The sequence below is a fragment of the Sander lucioperca genome, chromosome 3 (assembly GCF_008315115.2).
Source record: "Sander lucioperca isolate FBNREF2018 chromosome 3, SLUC_FBN_1.2, whole genome shotgun sequence".
NCBI classification, from domain to species: domain Eukaryota; kingdom Metazoa; phylum Chordata; class Actinopteri; order Perciformes; family Percidae; genus Sander; species Sander lucioperca.
Window position 1 is genome coordinate 2,509,239 of NC_050175.1, and position 27,191 is coordinate 2,536,429.

Genomic DNA, 27,191 nt, shown 5'->3' on the forward strand with positions numbered 1-27,191 from the left:
CAAAGGGGAAACTAGTTTGCTACCATAGACAAATACATACACATTATGCCGACAAAGACATAAACACAGTGCATACAATACGTTACTTACTCAACAATGTAAATAAGATTGTTAGTTTTTTTTTATATCCAAATAAGCTTTATTCTATTGTAGTGTTCTCAGTTCTGAAACACAAAATGTACCCATATACTATGCCATGGTTAGGACATTTTCCCACCGGTTACAGTTTTTGGCAATTGCTCACACACTGAAATCAAAAGTATTATACAATTATCAAAACCTCACACTCGAGCAAAACATTGGTCCAGATGTGCACCATTATCAGCACAATGTCAGCCTCACACTTTTTACAAAACACTAAACACACTTGTAGACATTAGACACAGAAGGATATCATGATGTCACTTCCTTGCAATTCCAAAGCACTGACTGTCACATGACCACACCTATGAGCCAATCTGTGAAACACAGCCATCAGGTACACAAACACATGATTGCGTAATTGTAGACACACCAATCAGGTTTACGCACTATAAAAAAATGCAGCAGGTAAGTCTAGTATTTTCTGTACTGTATTTTCAGATCTTTTTTTTTTTTTTTTTTTCTGTAATGGTAGCCTGTACTGGATACAGTATTTTATGTGTGTCTGTTGTTTGCTGAGCTCACAGTGTTATGCACACTACTGTAGTAGCTGTATGAAAACTGGGACATGTTTTGCTGTAATTTTCCATGTTGACTGATTTGGGTATATGGAGAGAAATAAATACATTTTCCTCAGTCTGCAGCATTGGTTTTGTGTAGTGTTTGGTGAACTTATTGTATATTTGCATTTTCTCTGTGTACTTCATATACAGTACTCTACTCACTGAGAAGTAGAATTGCTAAAAGTGTTTTAGGTTAGCAACAGCAGTGTGTAACTGGTTCAAACTGAATTAAGTCATATGGAATGTGTGTGTTTCATATGGTAACAAAATATGGTTTTTATAAATTAGTGTGTAGTTTTTGCAAGAGTGTTTCATTTTGCAAAGGGTCTGAGGTGTTCTGCTGATTGGGTGTAGTGATTTGAAAAAAACAGTCCATGCTTTCAATATAGTGCTTAAACAATCAAAACTGTAATAGGATTTTGACAACACTGGTGTTACCAATTCCACTGCAGAGTTCTTACTTTGATCTCTGGCCTCTCCGGTCGAGCTTCCACTGCAGAGCCGGGTGCAGCTGGACTGCGTTCATTAGAAGTGGCTGCTGGTTTACAGTTTACAGACTGCCTCATCATTAATGTTATCAGGTTCCCTATCAGCATTGGGTTGAGTTGTTCCTGTTTACTAATATTTTTGGACTGTCTTAGACCATAGGAATAACATGTATGAAATATTTAGAAAATGGACATAGTTCCCCTTTAAATGTTCCACAAAGACAATTGTGCGCTGTCTTCATTCAAAATCATTAATATGTCACCTCTTTTACTTTCAGTTGTTTTTTGTGCAACACTGCTGAGATAAGATGTGCAAGAAAAAGACTAAAGAAATGCCATTGTGTTGAAGTCTAGTTAGCTGTCCATTACTGCTCCTTCATGCATGTATGTTCTTATTATAGGGTACATAAATGGTTGCCTCTCCAGAAATCCACTGGCTGCCCTGGGTTCACTTTTATGCAATTCAATTCTACACAACCAGATTTGCTCGTAATTATACAAAGAAAAGGAGCGTTACAAGAATAGCAATGATAATTTTCAGTCATGCTGTGCCCACCGTCTCATTTGGCACATTCCTCTCCAACTAATCTGCAAAAACAAATGCAAGAAAGAGAGAGAAAAGTGCACGAGCTATCCTGAAAATCTCCCCAGATTTAGGTTAGTGCTTCTGTAAACCTGTGAAAAAAATACATACAAAAAATACATCTGAACAACTGACAAGCTGACCTGGTTTCCCTGACTGTGAATTTCTGTGAAACCAGAGTGTCCTGATGTCCTATTTCCTTCACAAACATTGTTCATCTCAACTGAACACATGATTGATAGCAGTATATTTGTCGAGGCAGTTAATCACAACAGCTTGACAGTGAGCCTGTGTGACGGATGCTAAACAAGTGTATCTTTTTTATCCTGCATCTCAACTGAATTGCTCCTAAATGCAGACGAACCCAGTTAATTCCCTTCTTTGCATTTATCCTTCATCCAGGCTGCAATAAATCTACCTGCAGGTGTTTGTCATTAATTCTTTCAAAGGAGAATTACTGTAAAAATAGCATTTTTATAACATCTCTTAAATATATCATGACTTATCTTCATACTTTTCTCTTAAGGCTGATGTTAACAAGACCCAGACCTACAGAAATACTTTATTTGGTAGATGCTTTGTGTGTGTGTGTGTGTGTGTATGTATGTATGTGTGTGTGTGTGTATGTATGTGTGTGTGTGTGTGTGTGGGGGGGGGGGGGGCTGATCTAGCTCTGTGTCAACTTTGTGTGTGCGCTGTGTTTAGATGAATGGTGTTTGGCCTCTGTCCGTGATGCCAATGCAGGAGCAGCGGTGCGTTTCACGTGCTCCGGCAGATCTTGGCAGAACTTCGCTGCTCTGCGGGGAGCTCTGTGCACTGGCCCCACGGAGGGAAGCCAAACTGTTCATCTAAACACACTGCCATGGCACAGAGCTGGATTTACATATATCAGCAAAATATCTCTTTAAGTACAACTCAAGACTCAAGATATCACATTTAAAAATATGCTCTACTAAACAGTAGAGGATATGATGATAGGGTTTTTAATAGTGACCTTATCCTGACCTGTTCAAGTAGATCCAAACAAAAACCATCTGCCTCTCCTATCCAATCCAAGAGCCGTTTTATCCTCAACTTATGTTTGTGTTATGTCCCACATGACATCCTATTGAAACAGGAAATTAATCACATTGAATATGTCCCATGAAATGCACTTCAGTAATCATTTCATGTTATCAGTAGGTACAATACAATCACTGTACAGTATACTAATGCATTAATACACTGAACACACAGTACTATAGATGCTATATGAATGTGACAGAAAACTGCAGGGCTGTTTCCCTTATCCATCTCTGCAACTCATTCCTCCACTTTTACGCTGACAAAATCAACATCATTTACCAATCTCTATCCCCTGTATCTGACCTCCCAGTATCTACTCCAGCACCTACCACGGCCCCTCTTCTCCCCATCTCTCCTGACCTACCGACCTCTCCTACACATAGCCTCCTCTCCCAGTTTGACCCGGACACCCCGCCTGAAATCTCTAAACTCATCAGCTCTTCCAAACCCACTACCTGCTCCCTTGACCCCCTCCTTACTCCACTCCTGAAGTCCTGCCTCCCCGTCTTATGCCCCTACCTCACTAACCTCTTCAACTCCTCACTGTCCCTTGGAACTGTCCCCTCTGCCTTCAAAACTACCGCTGTCACCCCAATCCTTAAAAAAACTGGTCTGGATCCCTCCTCCTTCAACAACTACCGCCCAATATCCAACCTCCCCTTTCTGTCTAAAACCCTGGAACGTATAGTTGACTCACAACTCCAAACCCATCTTCATGCCAATAACCAATTCGGACCCCTCCAATCTGGCTTTTGCGCCCTCCACAGCACTGAAACCGGTCTCCTCAAAGTCCTCAATGACCTCCTCACCTCTGCTGACACCGGTTCCCTCAACATCCTAATCCTCCTAGACCTGAGTGCAGCCTTCGATACCGTGAGCCATAACATCCTGCTCACCAGACTCAAAGACCTCGGTATCGAAGGTACTGCACTCAGCTGGCTCTGCTCCTACCTTTCCAACAGATCCCACTTCATCTCTCTTCATAACCACACATCTGCCACAGCCACAGTCACTCAAGGTGTTCCCCAAAGCTCTGTACTCGGCCCCCTCCTCTTCATCATCTACATCCTCCCCCTTGGTCAGATACTCCACCACTTCAACCTGGACTTCCACTGTTACGCCGATGACACCCAGATCTACCTCAGCACCAAATCCCCCCACAATCCTCCACTCTCCCACATCAACTCCTGTCTGTCAGTTATTAAAACCTGGATGCAACACAACTTCCTCAAATTCAACAGCGATAAAACAGAATTCCTCCTCATAGGCTCCAAATCCACACTCAGCAAAATCAATACCCCCACTCTCACCATCGACGGCACCATTGTCTCCCCATCTCCCCAGGCCTGCAATCTTGGCGTGATCTTTGATTCCACCCTCTCCCTTGAGCCCCACATCCGTCATGTCATTAAAACCTCCTTCTTTCACCTCCGCAACATTGCCAAAATCAGACCCTCTCTCACACCCCCTGCTGCTGAAAGACTCATTCATGCCTTTCTCGAGTCCGGACTTGACTACTGCGACTCACTTCTCCTCGGCATCTGCTCTACCAACATCAACCGACTCCAACTGGTCCAGAACGCAGCCGCCCGACTCATCACCCACTCCAAATCCTGGCACCACATCACTCCAGTCCTAAAACAACTCCGCTGGCTTCCCATCTCCCACCGGATTACCTACAAAATCTTGATCCTCACCTACAAAGCCCTCCACCATCTGGCCCCCTCATACCTCACTGACCTCCTCTCCCCGTACCAACCCTCACGGTCCCTCAGATCCACCTCTGCATCCACAAGTCCAACCTCCGCAGCTTTGGGGACAGAGCCTTCTCCAGGGCAGCTCCCAGACTCTGGAACTCCCTCCCCCAAGAGATCCGCCCTCACCATCTTCCAGTCCCACCTCAAGACCCATCTCTTCACCTCTGCCTATCCTTAGCCCCACACCCCCTTCCCTTTTCATCTGTGCCTGAATCTTGTTTTGTTTTGTTCTGTTTTGCATTGTTTTTGTTTTCTACCTGCCCTGTAAAGCGAGTTTGAGTCTGTGAAAAGCGCTATTTAAATTCAATTTGTTATTATTATTATATTATCAGTCATATCAGTATGTAATAAATAGTTTTTCATAGTAATGAACAATACATACACATGCTATATTTTCAACTGGGTGTCCACAGTACACAGTTTTCAGAGTGGAATTTTCCATTTGTATGCTTTGACAGGATTTTTCTTTGTTGCCTGAAATAGCTTGTCGATTCTTCCATGATTGGGGCTGTGTAGCTGTGTGTTAATCATGTCAGCGTGACATGACAGTGCTAATCCAGTCCCCTTCTGGAGCTCTGTGCCAAAACTGTATGCTGCTCTGTTCTACCATGCTCTGTTCATTCACACGACATGAAACAAACTTACCTAGTTCAAATGATCTTAACAGCATGTTATGAAATGGGAGCCTTATTTGCCTCATTTGTTGTTCTGATACTAAATGGTTTTGTATGAAGGAAAAGACGTGCTGATGGATGAGATCGTCAAAGTGGGAGGCAAACCGAGACAGAAAACAACATCCATGGAAACAAATTCTGGATGTTTTAACCAACAAAATAAATGCAGAATAACGTAGAAGTCCACATATTAGCAGCTGGACTTTTCACTGTTCAATGAGGCATATGGGAATTCCAATATTAAACAATTTCTATCTTCTTTTTGGCACAATAAATGGATAATATGCTGCTGTGTTCAGGTTCTTCTTACTGTACCTGTTTTGATCGTTGAGGTATTGTACTAAACCTCTCATCCTGTTTCCGTATCTCCCTTTAACAGCTTTAAGGATTAATGCTTTTAATATTTTGATCAATAATTAATTGCTGCCCTTTAATGTCTCCATTTATGTCAATGTTCTCCCATCAGGATTGAATCTGTTGCTCATTTTTGGATGGAAAGCTTTGTCTTTGTGGTGTTTTTGCTCTGTACTTCTAGACATCCCTTAACAATAATTATTATTTTATTATGTTTTTTATCCTTTGTCCTTATCCCGTTGATATATTGAGAGTTTCTGTAGGTGGTAGGATTTCAGCCATAATTGCCTCTCATGCCCATGCTCCTTCCTTTAAGAGAAGTTGTATCACTTCCTGTGAGCTAGAGGATTTGCCCTGGGAAAGACCCACCTAACACAAACTGTAACGTATTCAGCAAAGTGAATTACTGCTATGTTACATTAGTCAGCTACAGATGAGAAAAACTTGTTGTTATGGATTGTTACTTGAATCTCTCCCTTTCATTCTGGTTTCTGGACATACACTGTATACATTCATGGACAGAGAGGATGTGGAGATAGACAGAGAAGTAAGTGTGTGAGAAAGTGAAGAGAAAAAACAGTGGAGAGTAAATCCTCTTTCCATGCTGACTCTAATCTCTCCACGGGCTGAGCCTGGCTGTTCAGGCCATACAGCAGACGTCAGTCAAGACGAGTGACAGTTAGCAGGGACGCTGGTGGGGGATGGGGTTGGCCGGACCTTGTGTTATGTCAGCTCAACTGCAGTGTGTGTGTTTTTGTCTATGAATCATGTCAAGCTTGTTAAACAGGAAGTGGTTTTATGGATGGACAGAGAAAGAGTAGAGAGAAAAAACGACGAACATTCAAAAACGCTGATTGGAAATAGAAACATTTAAAACTTCTTTATAATTGTTGATCATTTTAACGTGTCACCAGCGAAACATTATAATGCAGACCTATCAGTTTTGTCTGTGTGCCATTTGCAAATCTCCTAGCAACCACAGCTGGTAGCATCATATAAACCGGTTTGTCATGTGCAAGTGCAATTGATCAAATATGAAACAAGCTGTAAAAAGTGAGTGTTCTTGTTAATCTAAATTAAGTGATGTTACAAGTAAAAATCAATAGGTTTTTCTTCAGATTTAGGTGCTGGTACACTGTAGTGCTTTGTGTATTTACTCTAATCATTTGAACAGATACTCCACTTAGCTAGTGTGCATGTGAACTTTTTGGCCATTCTAGGAATGTTTAAAAAATGTCTGTTGGTCGATCCACCCTGTTGACCAATCGAAAGTCAGTTTCACTTGTGCGAGCAGAAATCAACTTTGAGAGCAGAGTTTACCTGCGAGAGAGACACTCGCGGGCGCATTGTGGCTGCTCTGTGCGCGTGCTGCTTAGTTTCATACACACAGGGCCATTCTTTCCCTCTCCCTATGTTTTGTTCACGCTGGTAGCTGCCTGTACAACCTTCGATTGTTGCATTGGTGCGCAAAGAGTAATAGTAATTTGCTCGTGAGCATGTTTTATCTTGCTCTGGGGATATGACATAAACCTGATGCCGTAGAGGTTATGTTACTTTGCCTCTCGCGCCACAATGAGGTTTACATTTTTAGTGAGTATGTCAGTATGGTAGCATTGTCACTGTAAGCATGTTAGCATGCTGACATTTAGCTCAAAGTACTGCTGTGCCTGTACAGCCTCACAGAGCTGCTAGCATGGCTGTAGACTCTAGGTACTGATCGCCATACAAACACTACTAATTGTATACGTACTACTAATCATCTTACTGGGTTGGCAGTTATTATACAAAAAGATTAGCATACTTAACCGTTTTATACTAACATGCGACTTTCACGTCAATGCTAATTAAACTGTACATAATTCTATCAAAAGGGTTTTTACCAAGGATTGGATTGCTTGTTTTCTAAGGTGTTCCTGAAGCTGTTTCACAAGCATCCATAATTTGTTTCAATTTCTTCCAGCTCTTAGCATTGTTTTCCACTGCATTGTTTTGAGTATATAGTATGGATTTTGGACCAAGCTTATGTCTCGTTATAACACCAATTAATCCGATTTGTAAGTAGTAAAACTGATCAGATGCATGTCAGTCCAACAAGTGTGCTGAATGGATGTCCAGTGGGGTAAATCTATGGTTTACCTGCCAATGCTTAACTCAGAGTGAGAGTGTTATTGGAAGCAGTGCTATTGATGGAGGGAGTATATGAGGGTTGAGCACAGAGATCCAGTGATTATACACAATATTGATGGGTGAGATCAGATGATTTTAGGTCACAGGTGACCAATGATTATCCACTCAGGGACAAGTTGTTGGAACACGCTATTCCTATACTCATTATACAAGCAAATACACAGTTAATTGCATCATGAAGACTAAATATCCTTACTTACATCACCAAAATAGATTTTCTGTACAGCAAATGCTAAATTGAAAATAAGATATATTAATTGTTAAAGAATCTCACAACACGTACTTTGTAAAAGACAGAGCATGTGAGAGCACAGATCTGAATGTTATTGTTGAGTGAGATACCACAGTATTTAGTTATATTCAGTTCAGTTATTGTTGCTAGTGTTAACGGTTTGTAACTGTACTGTGCCATGTTTCCTTTTAGTACGTTAAGAGTGCAGATGCATCACTAGATCTAATACTGTTACCATTGACAACATAACCATGGGAATGCTGTCAACAAGTGGGCATGATTTGAGCATGGCAATGGATATGATCAGCCTTGCTTTGTTGCCATTTTGAAGCTTCATATCCATTCCCTTAAACAGAGAAGAGAGATACGATAAAAACCTGAGTAAAGAAATAAAACACTTTTCTCTAAATGAATTGGGTCTGTGTTCAGACAGTGATTGCAAACTGACAGGATTTAAGTTTTACTAAACTTCAATTTGTATCTTAGCAGTTATTTACAACTTTAAAAAAAGTCTAAAGGAACTGTTTCTTGTCCCATATAAAACATGGCAGATTATTGTTAAGGTCATCAGCATTTTTCTGTCCCAACGCAAAGCCATGTCTCCTCTGTATGATTCACTTGTAATGTAGCTGATCTATGAACTGAAGCTTATTCTGCTGTTGCACCCATTGTAAGAAGCTCTAGATTACAGCATCAGCCAAATGGCTAAAATGTAAAATGTCAACATGAATATTTTAAAGTGCAACTTTGCACCAGGCATAGCAGACAAAACACACACACACACACACACACACACACACACACACACACACATATATATATATATAGCAAGAGAAGAGAGGGCATGCAAGAAGGAGAGAAGCACTTTGAAAAGGCAGTTGTTTCTTTCATTTCTTTTCCCGGTACATGTTCAATTATTAACCACCCTGACAACTCCGCTGGGATGGAGGCAGAGACAGACAGACAGACAGAAGGCGGGGCAGAACAAGGAGATACTTTATCAAACATCCAGCTGTGACTCTAACTGACCTTGTGTCCATCCACCTCAGATACCTTGTGACAGGGACTAATTGATGGATGCCTCAGGCTTCAGCAAAGAACCAACTTTTTAGCTCCCAAAATCTGGTACAGCAACAAAATTCCCAGCTGTTTTGCTATTTTACCAGAAAGATAGATTTTTACAATGTCATAGTAGGGCTAAAGGAAAGTAAGCCTAGAATATTTCTGTTTTTGTAGTTACCAAAATTTTCCACTTTTATTCATGAAAACCTGGGTTTTGAAATGTTATTAGCTCATAGCAAAATGGATCAAACTGACAGTGTCCTCCTGCAGCCACAGCACCTGATTGAGTCCAAAAGTCAGCGGTCCCTTGGTCACATTGCTGCGCTGTATATTGCAGTAGATTAAATTACATAAAGCTTTAATGATTTCAGAGCTGAAAGCTGCTGGGTGGTTAAATTTATATCAGCGACAAGCAACATTACATCAAAATCTCTTCAATATGATTTGTGCAATAGAAACAAAAACACATTAGATGCACAAATGACATCTGATTGGACCAGATCAGATTATTTGCTTCATTAATGGCTTAATTGTTCAGAGAAACAGCAGCAGAGGGAGGGGCAAAAGGAATGAAGGGAACAAAGGGACTAAGCTGGTTCCCTTCGTCGCCTTCGTCCCGACGGCCAAGCAGCAGCATGTAGCTCTGTCAGCCTGCAGAGTTACAGCCACATACATTTTTCATGGACCATACCTCCAATCATACTGTGTGTGGCTATATGAAATACTGTCTGGCAGCACATCAGAGGAACAAAAATAGACCCTTGTCTCTGTCCTTACTTTTTCTTCAAACTGTTAGAGGGATAGAGCTCCTCCCTCGTTCATTTTGATTCACTGTTGATCCCTGAGGATGAAACTCGGTGTCAGCAAGGTGAAGGTTTAAACTCACAGTGTCTATAGCAGCAATCTTTCAGCAATCCCCAACGGACAGTGTGTTTTTGGGTGCACATGCACATGGCTGGTTGTGTGTATGACTGGGGCCATAAACAAAACCAGAACCTATTTCCCACAGTGTTTTAAACAGTAAATTATGCATCGCTTGTGCTTATGAGGTAAACATTTCACCCTTTACTTTGGCTGAGTCATTAAGTCTGTGCCGTTTGTATCCCAACATCTGAAAACATTGATTCATTTCTTGTGTTGATGGTCTTTTTCTGTGCTGTTGACAGTGACTGAGCAGGGATGACCAAGGCTTTCCTACCTGAACATTGGCCAGCTTTGACAGCAGGAACTTGTCTATGAACCTTAAAGGGAACACAGAGAACTATACCTGCAACGAGCTGTAATTCCTGCCCCCCACAAACTACTTCTAGTTAGTGTGACATGGTGCTTTGTCAAGTGTTAATTTCAGGGTTCAGAAAAGAGGTCAAGTCTAGTGTAAAAAGCTTGTCACTGTTTTGCTGAAGTACACTTTGACCCTGCTGTTATAGAACAACCTCTCCAACCTCAAGCTGAATCTGTCAACAGATGGGGACAGAAAAAGCCAAGATAATATGAATATTTATTCATTTGTTTGAAATCTGAATTTCAGCAGTTAAGCAGTTCAGCGACCTCACACGTCATCACAAGCAGCCAGTATATATTGAAGGATCGGAGCTGTGCTTTAGATCTGTGGGAAAAATCACAGCTTTCTCAAAACTCACAGACCTGTTACTCAAACTGGATTTCCTGGATTGTATTTCATGTCATACTGGTACCTGAAGCAACACACCGCCACCAAGGCAACCCTGTGTGCTGTTTTAATGCATGGCTGTTTGCAATCTCAACACTGATTATTTCTAACACTCTGTCACATGCTGTACAAAGCATCTGTCATACAGCTTTAATTTGTAGTGTTGTTGGTGTACTAACCTCTCTCTCTCTCTCTCTCTCTCTCTCTGTCTCTCTCTCTCTGTCTCTCTTTCTCTCTCTCTCTCTCTCTCTCCGTCACAGCTTTTCTTGTTTGAGGTCAAAGTTCAACAGTCATCATGGCCGACGAATCAGACATGCGCAATGAGCTGGCAGACCTGCAGACACGTGCAGACCAGATAGCCGATGAGGTAACACACTCTCAAACTTGTGTACACCTGCAGAAACATGCTTACATATTGATCCACACACACAAACAGTGTTATCTGCTGCAATATTGAAAATAAAGATAATACATCACATCATAGTTACTTGGTATATGATAATTTTCATAAAAAAAGTATATCATATATGACAATCTACCCACATTTTATTTTGGAAATCCAGAAAGCGGGTTGTAACCCAGGTAATTAGTCTCAAAGCAGTCTTCACAAATATTTGCACATCTACCATCACAGCTAAATACAATTTTAGTAAAAACAATTACAAAGAAAAATGTAACTCACTGTGCACTTGTAGGTGAAGTAAGAAGCACAACAGAAAGCATAAAAACTGAAGAATTGTGAGGACTTTTTTTGCTACAGTCAAACTGATTTTTGGTCTACGACATGTCATTAATTACCTGTTCTCATAAAGATACGAAAGTATCTCCTGTAGGCTGACAGACACAGCTACTTTAATGTGACCCTCCCATGTTTTAGCAATTTGTTCTCAAACTCTCTTTCATTAAGACTGTGCTTTTTTTTTAGGAAAGGGAAGAACTTTGCACTTTTTAATGAGTATAGAGGAGCTCAGGAAGAGCAGATAATTCTGTGCAGCAGAATAATAGAGCAGCTCAAATGGCCTCATTAAACATTCATGAGGAGATAATGCAAAGCCAAAAGGCTCCATGGATGTCATAGGAAGGAAGGAAGGAAGGGAGCAATAAGGAAGGCAGGGATGGATGAAGATAACACCTGGGAAAAAGTGAAATGAGGATTAGTAATAAAATGATATGATGTTTAAGGTTTAAGAAATGGATGAGAATCGGACGGATCCTTAGAGAGTGGAAAGTTAGCAAACAAAAGGTAGAAATCGGATAATTAATCCTGGGTTCAGAGGAGATAAGAGGAGAAAGAATAACCAAGGTGAATTATATGACTGTATCAGTAATATGACTCTCAACACACACATTTTCTTCTCCTTTGTTTACTTTTCAGTCCATCGGAACACACAAACATATCTTTCTGATACATGTTACAGGTGTTACAGGTGATGTGCTGTATGTTTGGGTTAGCTCTCCTTTGGACTCTCAGCTAATCGTTTGCCCTCTCTTTCTATCCCTGCAGTCTCTGGAGAGCACTCGGCGTATGCTGTCTCTGGTTGAGGAGGTGAGTCCAATGATGACACACATCACATGACCAGTCACAACAGAGAGCTCATGTGATTACACAAAGAAAGACTTGTTTTTATATATAAATACCAGCTTCATGCTAAATAATAAAGATGGAGCCTATGTTTGCTGTGTAGGATGTGTAATAGTTTTCTTCTCAGTACTTTGTTTAACTTTGCCCCTAAACTTTAACTTCAACTTTATGTTGGAGGTAAATTTTAGGTGAAGTCAATATGGAAGCAGAGTTTCACTTGGATTCACTAGGTCAGTCACCTCATGGATCAGTTCACTTTAGCACTTGGTGTATCAATCTGCATCTTCAACACTTTTTAAGAGGAGGGACATTGAGGTGATTCAGTGAAATACAAACTTTAATCAGCAGGGGGACATGTGAGTTTAATGTGCTTCATCCTAACCAAACAACTCTCAGACTAGAGCAAGATTAGCTGAAGGAAATAAAGTACATTTAAGTAGGGGTTAACATATCAACAAACTGGGTCTTCAGAAAGGAATGACACCAACAGGGACATTTTAAACACTTCCTCCATCCCATGAAGCAAACATTTTCAGGAAACAGGCCTGCAAAATGACAGCAACACATGGTTACACAATAGGAGTGGACAGTTTAGATACAATCTGTAGATAAACTATCTGGATAGTGAATTAGCACTGGGTTATACTGACAAACTCAAATATTGTTATATTTTAAAACAACTACTGTATTTATATGTTAAAATTCTGTGACAGTTTCATGTGAATATGATGACCAAACATGTAGTTTGGTCTGGTTATTTTATTGAACTAACTCTAACATAAGCTCAGAAATCACTGCACTGTAGCCGAGCCTTAGAGACCTGCAAAAGTCAACATTTAAGATATATGTTGATGTTACGATAACCAAATCCGAGGTGACATAGGATTATATATGATGCTTTTCATATAATACTTAAATTCATATTAATTGCATAACAAGAAATGTTGAACATCCATTCGACATTTACATTGGTATGGTTCAAAACCATAAGCTAAAGACTGTATAAGTGTATGTATGTATGTATGGAAAAAATATATTTTACAGCCAGTCACTTTACTGCTTAAAGTGATGTTCTGCATTGGAGAAGAACTCTGTAGAGACATGATGAAGAGTTTGTACGCTCTCTGTTTCAGGAAGACCTCACTGCATGTGATCCTCTCCTATAGGCTAAGATTTTCAAAGACAGAAAGTTATTCATGTCTTTTGCCTTTAAAATCAGTGGGAAAAGTATTTCCAATCTGATTGTGCTATTTCTACTGGCATTAGGTTGCCATGAGCTTGTGTCGGGCCTCTAGTTTCTGCTGCTGGCTTCAGACACATGGCCCTGCGCTACCCCTGGACCAGCCACCGTGTCTTAATGAGACACAGCCATGAGGGACAGAGCAGGACCTGAGTCTGACCTAAACAGAGCCCCTCTTGACAGACAAGCCTTTTAACGGGCTGTAGCTGAATATTTGCCCCTTTGAAGACAATGCCAAGGGAATGCCATTTGTTCGTTTTCAACTGTTAGTCACTGATTTGAAGATTTTGTGTGGTTTGTTAGTACATAATGTGTTTCCTTCCACATGGGGGCTAAAACCAGTGACAGGACACAGAGACAAACATGTCATGTTTTGGCTTATCTTCACCTCTCTTGCTGACAACATGCTCTTTATCCCTCTCCCTTAGCATCTCCCCAGAGAAATAGGCTAAATATATACTGCAATGTGGCAATAAGGCAGCATGGATTATTGATGAGCCTCAACATGCCTCTTCATACAATACAGTAGACATTTGAAACTATATCTGGGTTGATCTTGGCCTGAATATTCTTTTTACAAATAATCTGTAAAGTAACTTAATTTTCAGTGAAGGTCAAAACTAATCATGTAACAGTGACTTTCATTCATCAGTTTTAATTACTTTATTTTCCCAGGATGCAGGATGTTAACAAAACAGACATGCAGTAGGATGTAATGCCTCTGGGTTCCTAGAAAATTAAAACAGAGAAAGTCTATTGGTTTCACCCTAATTATACTGACAATCAGTGTTACCAAAATAAAAAAATAAAAAAATAATATATATATATATATATATATATATATATATATTGTTTTTTTGGTGATGAAAGTACCATACCTTTCCTTCCAGTAAATTATGAGCATATGTTAGTATGTCCTGTGGTCAAAGGGCTTATAGTGAAGCTTACACTAATTAAATAAGTGAAGAGCAGACAGAGCAGGGAGCACACTCGCCCCGGGATCTCTCTGAGATCAGTGTAGTGATACCTGCTTGTTTAGGCCTGTCCACAAGCGTAGACAAATATTAAAGGACAGTGATGCCATGTGGTTTAAGCTGTACCAAGCTTCCTCTGTGTGTAGCTGAAGCAATAACCTGATTATTACTATTACCACCTATTATTATTCATTCATGATTAAAGGAAGGCTACAAGAAAAAATAAGAGGAACTCACACAAGCAAACGAGATGGATTGATACCACTTTAACTTGGGAGTAGAAACTCTGAGCAGCTGTTTGATGTCAATTTAGCAGCTTGTAGCGAGGCTCAAGATGTTCAATTAATCATTTAAACTCCATAGTTTTGACCACAGAAAGTAGTTGGTCATTTAACTCAATAAATTCTACAATTTTCTCCATTATCAGATTTGCTTTGCTCGAGTGTTTTGTGCCTTTTCATTGCTTCCAACAATGTTTGTTGCCTGGAAAATCCTTCTTCATGATGTTTGCCTGAACAACCTCATCATACAGCTCCTCAGTGTAAATTGGCTGACAGTGGCCAGTGTTTTCAGCTAGTCTGACCAATAACAATAAGTAATAATATAAATAACACTTGGATCGATGTAATGTATACTTAGTGAAACAATAACCTGACTTTAATTGAGGGGTGTAAGAAATTACAGCTTAAACTGATTTCACTTTAAGATGACTATGATCAAACCCTGTAGCGACTCTCTGTTGGTTTGGTGACACACTTAGACCTTAAAAAATGTATAAAGCTCAATGGCACAATTACACTTTATCATTAATGCAATTATCTTGTGAAAGATTTTATCTTGACTGCTACGACAGGATAATTCGACATCCATTCATAAAATAATTGTGTTTCAATCACATAAACACAACACAGAGAAAGAAAACTATGGTTAAAATGACCTTATAGAATAAATCCAACCCTTCCCTCTTTAAGGCTTCTTTCCTCTTGTAGAACTTTTCTCTTACATGATCCTTTAAGGATTACACCCACACTGTTACTGCACTGCAGCTCCTACTCTTCCTCTCTTTTCTCCTAAGTTTCTTATAATCTCGATGATCCAGAAATCAAAGCTTATTCTACTTTTGTAACCAGTAAGTCGTTTTGGTTGAGCTCATGGGCCTAATACCTAACATGTAATTGTATAATCCATGCAAATCCTGTATGATAATTTTATTATGCATGGGTTCTCATTTGAAATGCATGAACTTGCATTAGAGAGCAACACAGTGAAATCAATTTATATGGAATGCAAATTTACAAGGTAAACACTCGAATCAAAAAACACTTAAATCTTTGTTTTAGTTAGAGGTTGAGAGTGGCAATAGTGGCACTGTCACTCTATTGTATGACATATTATAAACAATACAACATATACGTTTGTCTCCTTTTGTACACTTCTTTGGATGTTCAGTATGTAAAGTACACATGTTTTACTGTAACAACTGATGTATAAAAGCCATAAAACACTTCTTAAAACATACAATTTTTCCTGAAAACATCAGTGTGCTTTTTATCTGTGTAATGTCCACAAACATAATACTGTAACAATGTCAGTTAGTGGTCAGACCGTGGAAACACTCAGAGTGTGATGTAATGTGTCCTTGTCTCGTGCAAATGTGACCCATAATTCATTCTCCAGTGTGCGACGTGACATTTGGTAGCTGGAGCCAGCAGACAGTTAGCTTAACTTAGCACAGAGACATGGTCTTTGGACAGGAGCCAGGTAGCTAGCTATTTCCCCCTGTGTTTAGTTTTTATACTAAGCTAAGCTAACCAGCAGCTCGCTGTCGCTTCATATTTAACAGACAGATATAAAAGCGGTATTGAACATCTTATCAAACTGTTGGATATGCACATTTCGAAATAGGAAAATATTTCTTTACGTTTTAGTATTCAATGTATTCAGTTATCTTTCAAAATACTGTAATTAGTTTTAAATATATGCTATGATTTGGAATGCATCGCATTTTAAATGGCAAACAAATTACTCAAATCTACAGAATTTATTTAGCACTAGCTTTTGTTGCCTCTATGAGAAGCTGAACAGGCATGGTTACACTTTTTAGTATTAAAACCTACATTTTCATCATTGAATTGTTATTTACTGATTAACTATTTATATCTAAGAAATAGTAAAAATAGGTTAAGTTGTACATGCAATATCTGTAGATTTGCAGCATAAATCCCATGTACAGTACAGTATCTAAAGTGTATCAGCAGAGAGAGAGGTGTAGTGAATGAACTTTGAAGTGCAACACATTCGATACATTTTCTAAAAAGATTTCATCAAGAAAGATCCAGAGCTATTGAAGTTCTTATGAAAACTCTTATCTACAGGGGACAGAAATGTGAAACTACTCTGTAGCTCAGAATGAAATGTGAAGACAGCGGGTGAGAGAGATGGAAATGAAAGAAAGAAAGTAAGACAGAGGGACGGGGAATGAGATGAGGAGAGTGTGAAGGATGAACAGAGAGATTGAGCAGAGTCTGTGAAGGACGTCAAGTCCAAATGCAATTCCTTTATGGAGCAGAGAAACGGGAGATCTGATTTGATGAGAAGCGTCAGGCCTGAAGTCAGAGAATACATGACACAAGATGGATGTGATATTACTTCCATGCAGGCTGTTATATGACTAGACTAGACATCACTACACTGCTGCCTCAATGAGAAAAATAATGACCTTAGCAAGTCATTTATTATTTGAGTCTGAAATCCTTGTTTTTTCTTTGAAGACAGAAACATAATTATATAGTATTGTGGATTTGCATTCAAAGTAGAGATGGTCCGATACAAGTGTATACTACTATCCCTGTATGGATGTGATATTATTTCTATCTTTGTTGTCGGTCTGGCTCAGGTTAAACTCTTTGTGAAACATGAACAAACACAAACAACACCACAGAACTTTCTTTTATTCTCCAGTTTGACAGTCAGTTATAACGGAAAAAGAACATAAATAAACTACTTTAACGTAGATTTTCTTTAGGGCTTTATTACGTGGTATCGGATCGGTACATAAACTACAGTACTTCCCGATACCGATACCAGCGTTTTAGGCAGTATCAGATCGGAACATCTCTAATTCAAAGTGAAATCTTTGTTTGTTTTCAGCTGTTTTAGGTGAAAAAAAGATTTAAAGAAAAGAAGACCCAAGGCGAAATGGTTTAAATGTGATTCCCTGGGGGAAGAGATCTCTATACTTTATAGCAATATGACATTTTGGGAAATACACTTATTTGTTTTCTTGCTGAGAATTAGATGAGAAGATTGATACGTCGATCTTGTCATCTAACTCTCAGCAAGAATTCAAACAAGCATATTTCCCAAAATGTCAACCTTTTTTGACATTTTCAGCTAATAAAGCTAATTACCTTCAAGCTATGAAAAGTGAATGAATCATTGAAAATGTATTATTGTAGTAATTACCTTTAATGTTTTTCGACTTCATATATGCAGGGCGAAGTGCCAATGATTATGTTTACTTTTAAGGATTGTAACTTATACAGACACCACCTTAAGTCTTTTAGTGCCACCTTTAATTCACCTCACCTTTAGGAGAACAATGGTTCTGGGGCAGAACAGAAATAAATGAAAACACATGAATGAAGCATTACTTCCTACCTTATTAGTCAACTACATGTGCTTAAATCTCATTTGAAAAAGGATTGCTTTATGCCAGTACTGCTGCTAAGCATAGAAATGAAGAACAAAGAAAGAAAGATGGGTTTAATATATTAAACATTAAACACCTCTATCAATCTCTTGAATAGTTGTCCTCACTTCCATGTTCATTTCCTGGGCAGAAATTTATTTTGGGAGAAAGTGCTAAAAAATCATCAGGTCCTAACTGGAGACTCTGTGACGCACTGTACCACAGCAAAGTGTGAAAAACCCCTGATATTCTGTGTCTATGTGTGTGCGTCTAATGAGCCATACAGAAATATGTGATGTCACATCCGATATCCTTCCGTCAGATATCCTGTCCTGTAGTTTAGGAGCCACGACTGCCCACTCATGTCTGTGGTTTCCCATGATTCCTGGTGGGTAAACAAGCAGTTCTTTAACTGGGTTTAAACACTTGCTTTGCTGAAGTTTCAGTGCAGAAGATTATTTAATCATCATTTATTTGTCCACAAAGCCCAGGTAAATATACCGCTTTTCTCCTTGTAACATGATGTTTCTGGAGAAAACAATTTAACTTCACACCAATACAGATCCATGGCCACTGGCGGATCTCGGTCGCTGTGGGTTTGATTGATAGTAATATCAGTGGCATGTCTAACTGGCCTCCAGCACTGAGCTCTATCTATCACTGCTCCAAGAAGGTCAGAGCACACTTTGATCCAAAATAGCTGATGCATGAACTGAACGGCCTTTGGATTTTAATATCTGTTAGAGTAAGCCTCGGGCTCATGGAGAGCACAAAGCTGTTGTTTTGTAGTATGCACAGTGGTTAATGTGGTTATTGAAGTGTGTTATAATGTGACAAAGCCCAGCCTATGCATGTACAGAGAAATAACAGCAGACGAGTCTGCATGAATGTTCATGTTTTGTGTGTGTTTGAGCCTGTTCCAACTTTGTATGCTATATCAGAATGTTGCATTACTGGAGCCTTGTCAACAAATATCTGGTACCAGCCCAGTGAACATAACAAATATAGCACATGCCATTTGGTGGACGAGTTTATCACGGGAATCTGTGCAGGATTGTGCAGGTTTTGCTTATCTTGTGTAAGGTTTTCAGAGGTTTGCAATTTTGTTTTATGCCTGATAGTTGGATGTAAGTCTATCTGTGTATGAGGCATGATTCTTAAACAGAACTGTACAAATAAACTTGACAGGCAGACCCAAAGGGTCTCCTGACCCTGTTTACCCATCTTTCATGTACCGCTGACACTGTGCAGACCATGGTTACCTGTTTTTGGTGGATTTTCACACATTCACTTACTTTGAGGAAGTATAGCTCCTAATGTACATTACTTTTGGACACTAAAGTTGTGACATAAGAGTGGCATACTGTACTGTTTGTTGCAACTCTCTATAAAATATTTTTTGTAATAAGACTCCCATGATGCTTATTTCCTCTGTAGTGTTTTATTTTCATGACTTTGCTCAATTCTTGTGTCAAATATAAGAAACTAAATCCTCCCATGTAGTTGTTGGCTAACTGATAACTGTTTTAGTTTAAAGGAATAGTGTTTGGAAAATATGCTTATTCGATGTTACTACTCGTGTCTGAATGGTAAATATGGAGCTAGAGCCAGGTGGACGTAACAGTAAGTTAGCTTAGCATAAAAACTGGAAACAGGGAGAAACAGCTAGCCTGGCTCTGTCAGAAAAGAAATCTGCAGGCCAGCACCTAGAAAAGCTCATTATTAACCTATATATCTCTTTTCTTTTTATATGTACAAAAGCCAAAGCCTAAACATAATAAGTTGCAATTTAAAATTTTAGCTTTAGAGGTGCCGGTAGGTGGATTTTGTTACCTTTGGACAGAGACAAGCTGATCCCCCTCTTTCCAGTCTTCATGCTAACTTAAGCTAGCGGTTCCCTGGCTCTAGCTTCATATGTCCTGCACAGATATGAGAGCTGTATCAATCTTCTGTTTAATTGTTGGCAAGAAAGCGAATAATTGTATTCCCCCCAAATGTCAAAATGATTTCTTTAAAATCAAGCTGTTTCGGTTGTGACGGACAAGGTCAGCCACGCTCAAAAAAGCGATTTCAAATTGTAATTTGACCCACCTCTGCTGTCCTGATTGCTCTGCTCTGTTCGGCTCTGTTGACCTTCACTGATCTGTCACATTTATTCCTCTTTTTTCATCTTCTTTCCTTCTCTTTCTGTTTTTCATCTCCTTTTCTGTCTGTCTGTTAGAGTAAAGATGCCGGCATCAGGACTCTGGTCATGTTGGATGAGCAGGGAGGTAAGTTGATAGGGAGGGATCACTAAACACCATCTCTCTAACGTCTGTCTTCAATCTGCTACCGATTCTCTCTTGCAGCTATTTAAATGCTGTATAATGGGGGAGTCATCAGCAGCAGCACGTCCAGTATGACACATAGAGTCCCACTCAAATTTACAACACAGATGAAAATGACCTTTATGGTTCTATAATTACTAAGGCAGGTGAACAATTCATTTTGTGTGCTTCTGCCAAGTCTTTAAAAGTAACCTCAGCTGCAGTCTGAGCTAATGTGGCTAAAAGGATTATACTGGATGTGACTGTTGAGCTAGCCTTCTGCTTTGCCTTTACACTTTTATGGTTACTGTATTTGTCAGACAAATGCATATATATTGAGCTAATCTTAGTGAGTATATTTTAACTATATCATATAATAACTTCTAAGTAGTAGAACAAGGACATAAACCACTTTAAAACAAATATTTGATGTATTTGCTCTCTGAACCCTGGTTGCCGTATTACAGAAGACTGACAGGTCAGAGGTCAGCTGGTAACAGATATACTTTACCATTCTTCTTCCTCTGAGGGGAGAGAATAATCACGTTGACTGGTAATGACAAACATATGTTTCACATCCTCTCCAGTTCTGCCTAAATTATAGCTTGATCCACCATTAGGAACTAAAGAAGCACTCCATCAATTTAGGTTCTCAGCCTGTGCTGGAAATAATGCACTACTTCAATTAATTTCTAATACCACTTTAAAATATTCTTATAGTAACTTATGATTTTGTTGTTGTATATACATCTCGTGGCGCACGCAACATTATCTCAGTATTTATTTATCATATATAATAATATATGTCCTTTTGTGGCTACTCAACAGTGAGTTTAGCCATGGCCGCCCGTCCCATTCTTGTGAAAGAAATATTTTAGGAACCCCAGGAGGGAATTTCTTTCAAATTTGGCAAAAATGTCCATTTGGGTTCAAGAATGAACTGATTAGATTTTGGTGATCAAAGGTTACTGTGACCTCATGTCCTTCCTATTCTTGTGAACAGTATATCTCAAATCAAATATAACGCGTTTTGGCCATAACTCAAGAATTCCTACACTAAGGGACTGTTCGTTATTTATTTCAGGGGCCACCAGAGGAGTTTTGGGATCTTTAGTCAAAATAGACCTGACCCTCCCTTCATCAGCAATACATTTTGGATGACCCTCCAAAATGATATGGGAAAAAGGGATGACCCTCCCCAACAATTTACTGATGCCTTCTGTACTGGTTTGCGCTTGGCAAAGACATACAGATAGCCATTATTTTTTTACAGCCATGACTTACATGACTAAACCTCTGCATTCTCATCTTACACATCCCACTCCTCTGTTATGGTGTGGGGGCCATTTCAGTAGATTTACTCACTAACATTGTTGTGGAAACACAATAAGCATGGAAACTAAATGCACACTTCCTGCATTACTGCATTACTTCAGATACTAAGTTACTCATCTAGTAAACTAGTATTCATATGAAATAAAACAATAAAACATTGAGACCATTCAGCAAAGCACACTGGGTAATAACAAATTCAACACTGGTTGCTATGGACTCGTCACTAGGCTTCCTCAGTCATTGTATATTTTAGCATATAGGTAAAGCTGCCAAAGCTGAACATTATCCAAAACTCCATTTCTCAGACGAGCGTCAATTTGGGAGCTTGCATGCTACCACTCCTTCCTTCTCAAATGCCTTGAAAAGGCTGTCGTTTTATATATATATATATATATATATATATATATATATAATATCACCGGGACCGAAAGGATATTGAGTCGGGTGTGGCTGCAGCCTGGAGACCTCCCGTCTCATGCCCTCCCGGCTGGTCCTGTCTGCGAGCTTTGACTTTCTGAAATAAAAGCTTGCGTCTGGTCCGTTGTGTTTTCATACGGTGTTTTGGATGTTTTTGAACTAAACAGTATGGCAATCATGTTAATGAATAAAATCATTTTTTCAGCAGATGTCTTAGTTACTACACGATGGAGCTAGCAAAGCAGTTTTGTGTTTATTTGTGCGAGCGGGATTTATTCAGTTTGAGAAATCCCACGGTCTCTAAAGCTACAGCTCAAATTGTCTGGCTGTCTAAACAGGGAGGGACCCATCTGCTAGTGAAAGGGGCCGAGACTGAGAGAGCTACATGGAGCTACGTGGATGAATATGCACCAAACAATCCACTTTGAAATGTTGCTTTTCTCATGAATGACCCTCCCCCCTAGACTAAAAAAAATTGGATGACCCTCCCCTCAACAAAGAATAAAAAGACATGACCCTCCCCTATTTTCCTCCAGTGGTCCACCATAAATACCGAATGGTCCCTAATAATGACAGAATTTCATACAATACGATAAAATGATCAATCCATTTTATACCCAAAGGTAAACTGTGACATCATAATGTTGGCTTTCCTGGCCAATTATTCAAAGTCATAACTCAGAAGCAGAACGGGAGACATTTGGTCCGATACTGAATTGGTGACACTAATCCAGGGTGCCCACCTTGAAACTGTGGTGATTGTATAGATCTTCTGTGCTGCCAGGTTGTAGATGTGTGTGAAGCATCCACGTTTCGCCAAAAAATACAATTAATACCTTTTCATTAAACTCCTTCAAAGTCTTCACTACATATATTATATGAGTCTAGACAGACACGGACGTAAACTGCAACTTGACTGGTTGGCCGAGGCATATAACCGTGAGACGGTAATTCTATTCTCATATGATACTGTATCAGTATAATGTTATATGATAGAGACTGTCGGTCCGTCTGTCCTGTTCAGAGTCTCTCCAGATTTCGGGTAAGAGATCTCTCTGCCAGTCACCGGTGCTGCAGCCAAAGATGAACAGAGTAGTTCATAAAACACTCAGATCAGGGTCGCCACGCCCCGTGTTACTGGTTAATACAGTAGGAATAACATCAGCAGTATTGCCGGTTTATCCTTAACGATAAGATTAGAAGTTTTGCAGCCACAAATCCACCTCTGTTATATCCTTTTTCCACCAAAATGTGTTCTTATGTGGGTTTTTTATAAGCCGGTAAACCCACTAAAAACTCTGTAGGAACACTATAATGCCAGCAGATGCACAACCCACTGCCTGATATTAAATCCTACATTTTATGTATATATGTTTCCTGCATTACAAAAATACAGTGAAAAAAGTAAAATAAAACCAACTATTGGCTTGTGCTGCGCTCCATGCGTGAAAGAGCAGCCTAATTGGCCTGTCAAAGGAACCGATAGCCTTTTTTTTCCCTCTCTCTCTTCCCTCCTGTCTTCCCTCCAGAGTAACGGCTGCGTCAGTGCACGGCTCAATGCTGTTAGCACAGGACAGCAATCAATTCACAGATTTAAATTACCTCTGGCTCTCAGCAAATGTCCTCTTAACCTGATCCCCCATCTGTCTCTCTCTCTTTCTGTCTTCCTCTTTTTCTCTTCTTTTCTCTATCTCATGCTTCTTCTCTTGTTTCCCACCACCCCCTGCTCTCATTCCCTTCACTTTTATCTGCTGACCTCTATACGTTTTTTCTGCTCCTGTTCCTTTGCCTGGTGATCACTTTGGTTACAATAACGATGAAGTTCTTTCCTGTCTTCATTCGTTCTATCTGTCCTTGTCTCTTTCCAAACCCCTCCTTTCTGTTAACAATGACTGTTACAAAAAAGCCTCTACAATTTGAGGCTTTGAGATATTTGCCAAGTTATTTACATCAGCATATATATATATATATATATATATATATATATATATATTACATTACATGTCATTTAGCTGACACTTTTATCCAAAGTGACTTACAATTGCTATACATCAAAGGTCGCACACCTCTGGAGCAACCAGGGGTTAAGTGTCTTGCTCAGGGACACATTGGTTGATGTATCTCAGTGGGAATCAAACCCGGATCTCCCGCACCAAAGGCATATACCAAAGGCATATATATATATATATATATATATATATATATATAATTACAGTTTACATCAAGAATTCCCTTTTATATTGCCATGAAAGGAAAACAAGATAAATATTAGCTTTCCATGCTAGTGGTCATTAATAGTCTTGTTGAGCTGTAAACTAGGGTGTAACTAATCCCTCTGCCCTTTATACACACACACACACACACACACACACAGGTCATACATAGGAGACTTTTCATTTCTTGCAGTGATGTATTATCTATGGTGGAGGTCTCACTGCAGCTAATGAGTCCCTCACTCCTCGGCTGTTACATGCATGTTGACCTGAATTACGCCTCGGTCAGGGCTGATGGATTGCAGTTCTGTCTGAGCGAGCCCGCGCCAGTAGCAACTCACAACGTTTTAGCTCAGAGCACAAACCATTGGTTAGATTGTAGCTCCTTTGAACCTCCCGTTCAAAATGTATGAGGAGCGTGGTAGATTTTTGTTTTTAATGATAAAACCTATTTGCCTTAAACTGATAACTGGAGATTGCAGATTTTTTTCTCCATCTTTCGTATTTATCACTTCATCACTGGACACAGTTGGACTACTACGGCTTGTTTCCTCTTTTTCTGTTACTCTTAGAGTGTTCAACACCACTGTTTAGGCCAAACATTGAGTTCTTTGCACACCACAAGTTAATGACATACATTCAATCAGCTACTCTGGATATGTTCCAGGCACTGAGTCACACACATCAGTGTCTCATTTGCTTACATTTTCATCTCATGACACTGTTGGTAAAGTGAATTTAAGAGGTGGAACGTACAGTTTAAGAGTTAGATCTCATAGAACCTGGAGAACCAAGGTATTCTTTACTTAAACCTGCAATGAGATGAGAGGACGGAGTTTGAACCTAGAATAATACAACAAGTGTAGCATATAGACAATCAATACATAGTACCAATCCTATAGGTGTATGTTATGGCCACCAGTTTGAATTATTTTAACTTTGTTTCTGGTGAAATCATGTTGCCATGGAGAAAATAGTCAGAGGGGCAAATCAAAGCTCTAACAAATTCAAATGCTTCATTGGTGCAGTTAAGAACCAAACACGCTATATTCATTCAAAATGAAAGGTACTCTAAGCAATGTCACATGTTTTTTATGCTACAACATGTTTTGTCACATACAGCATCTCCTCACTATCCGCGAGCTGCCGGTCCCCTAAACACACTGTAAAAAAACACGGTCTCTGTAGACAGCCTAGGGTCCACACACAGCAACAAAAACAAAGTGGTCCATCCTGGACCATGCAAACATACACAAACCGTGTTCCAGTGTTCAGCCAATAACGGACAAGAAGGATTTGGGGGGGGGGGGTTGAAGCACAGAAGGAGGGGACGGGATGAGGAGGAGGGAGGAGCAAGCTAGTCTTCGTTTTGTTTGAAAATACTTTGAACGTCAACAAGAAGTAACGTCACCCAACATCGCTTAGAGCACCTTTAACCCAGAATTAAAAATGGAATTGCTTTAAGCTGCAGGTTGTGTTTTTTCAGTTCACCATTCCACCATCAGTTTTAGCTTTCTCCTGCCTTTACGGACAGCAAGTTCCTTCATCTCATTGATTCTTATCACCTGTGTTCCTGTCATAGTGTATACGGCTGGAATTAGAATAATGTTCTGACATAGATCTAATAGGCCTTTCTTCACAGCAGACATTTTGACATTTTATTACAGGTGTAAATAATTAGCTGCTTCAGCTTTAGGTTCCTGATATTGAGACTGTCACACTGTGATGGCTTACTGTGACACAGTAATGTTTTTAGTAATACCTGTACTTATCCTTATCCTACTACAAAACGTAAAAAGGTCTGCTGTGAAAAAGGCCTGTTGTTTCCTTGTTGGTTTACATTATCCTACTTTCTAATTGGTTAAACCTGTGACTGACTATGGGGGAGGAGAGGAGTGGAGGCTCTCACATGCTAATCCTCAGATGGAGGGGGGTGGGGGCAGGTTGGCCTGGGTGTCTGAAGCTGAGGAGATGAACAATGCCTCTCTCTCTCTCTCTCTCTCTCTCTCTCTTGCTCTCTCTCTCTATCTATCTCTCTCTTTCTTTCTTTCACGTTCCTCCATTACTCAATCTCTCACTTTGCCTGGGACTACTGCTGGCCATTTAGCCGGCCTCTACTGTACCGTCTAGTCCTACCGTACAGTTAGCAGAAAACTCATCTTAGACCTTTCTACTGATCCTCTCTTATTCTTATCTATATTTAGCACACATATGGGAGCAATTTTATTAGTTCTCTTAGTTTTCCACAAAGATGTTATAAGTTTTCTCAGTCAGTCATTAAACCTTATTAAATGGGATGAGAGAACTGATTGTTCAACCTTCCCAGGTCCCGTGTATATGGTTGTCTTATATTTTGGGAGTGGCAGTCCCTCCTGTGTAGATTCCTCAGCTTTCAGGGTTAAGATTTGACGCCTTCACCCTGATAGTAGAGGCCTTTAAAGAGTATGCTTATTAAGGGTCCAAGCAAGGTTTTTTATTTACTATCAGACATGGAGACTAAATTCAATTATCACTCTGCTTCACTACAATACTGTATGTTGTGGATCAATGTGTTTCGGTTCTATAGATCTTGAGCCAGTGTTATATGACCATCTGCGTCCTCTGCACTACATGTGACTAATCAAACCTTAGTAATTTTTCCCAGAAGACAAAGTGCCC

General features: G+C 39.7%; 1 protein-coding gene across 2 annotated transcripts in view; it reads left to right on the top strand.

Moving 5' to 3' along the window:
* LOC116057334 (synaptosomal-associated protein 25-A-like) overlaps positions 1-27,191 on the top strand; it is a 51,633-nt gene that overhangs the window by 13,775 nt on the left and 10,667 nt on the right. For both annotated transcript variants that reach the window (XM_031309739.2, XM_031309731.2), the window contains exons 2-4: positions 11,036-11,142; positions 12,280-12,321; positions 20,484-20,532. In XM_031309739.2, coding sequence (XP_031165599.1) covers positions 11,071-11,142; positions 12,280-12,321; positions 20,484-20,532 — 163 coding nt within the window. In that variant the 5' untranslated portion in view covers positions 11,036-11,070. The remainder of the gene's footprint in view (positions 1-11,035; positions 11,143-12,279; positions 12,322-20,483; positions 20,533-27,191) is intronic.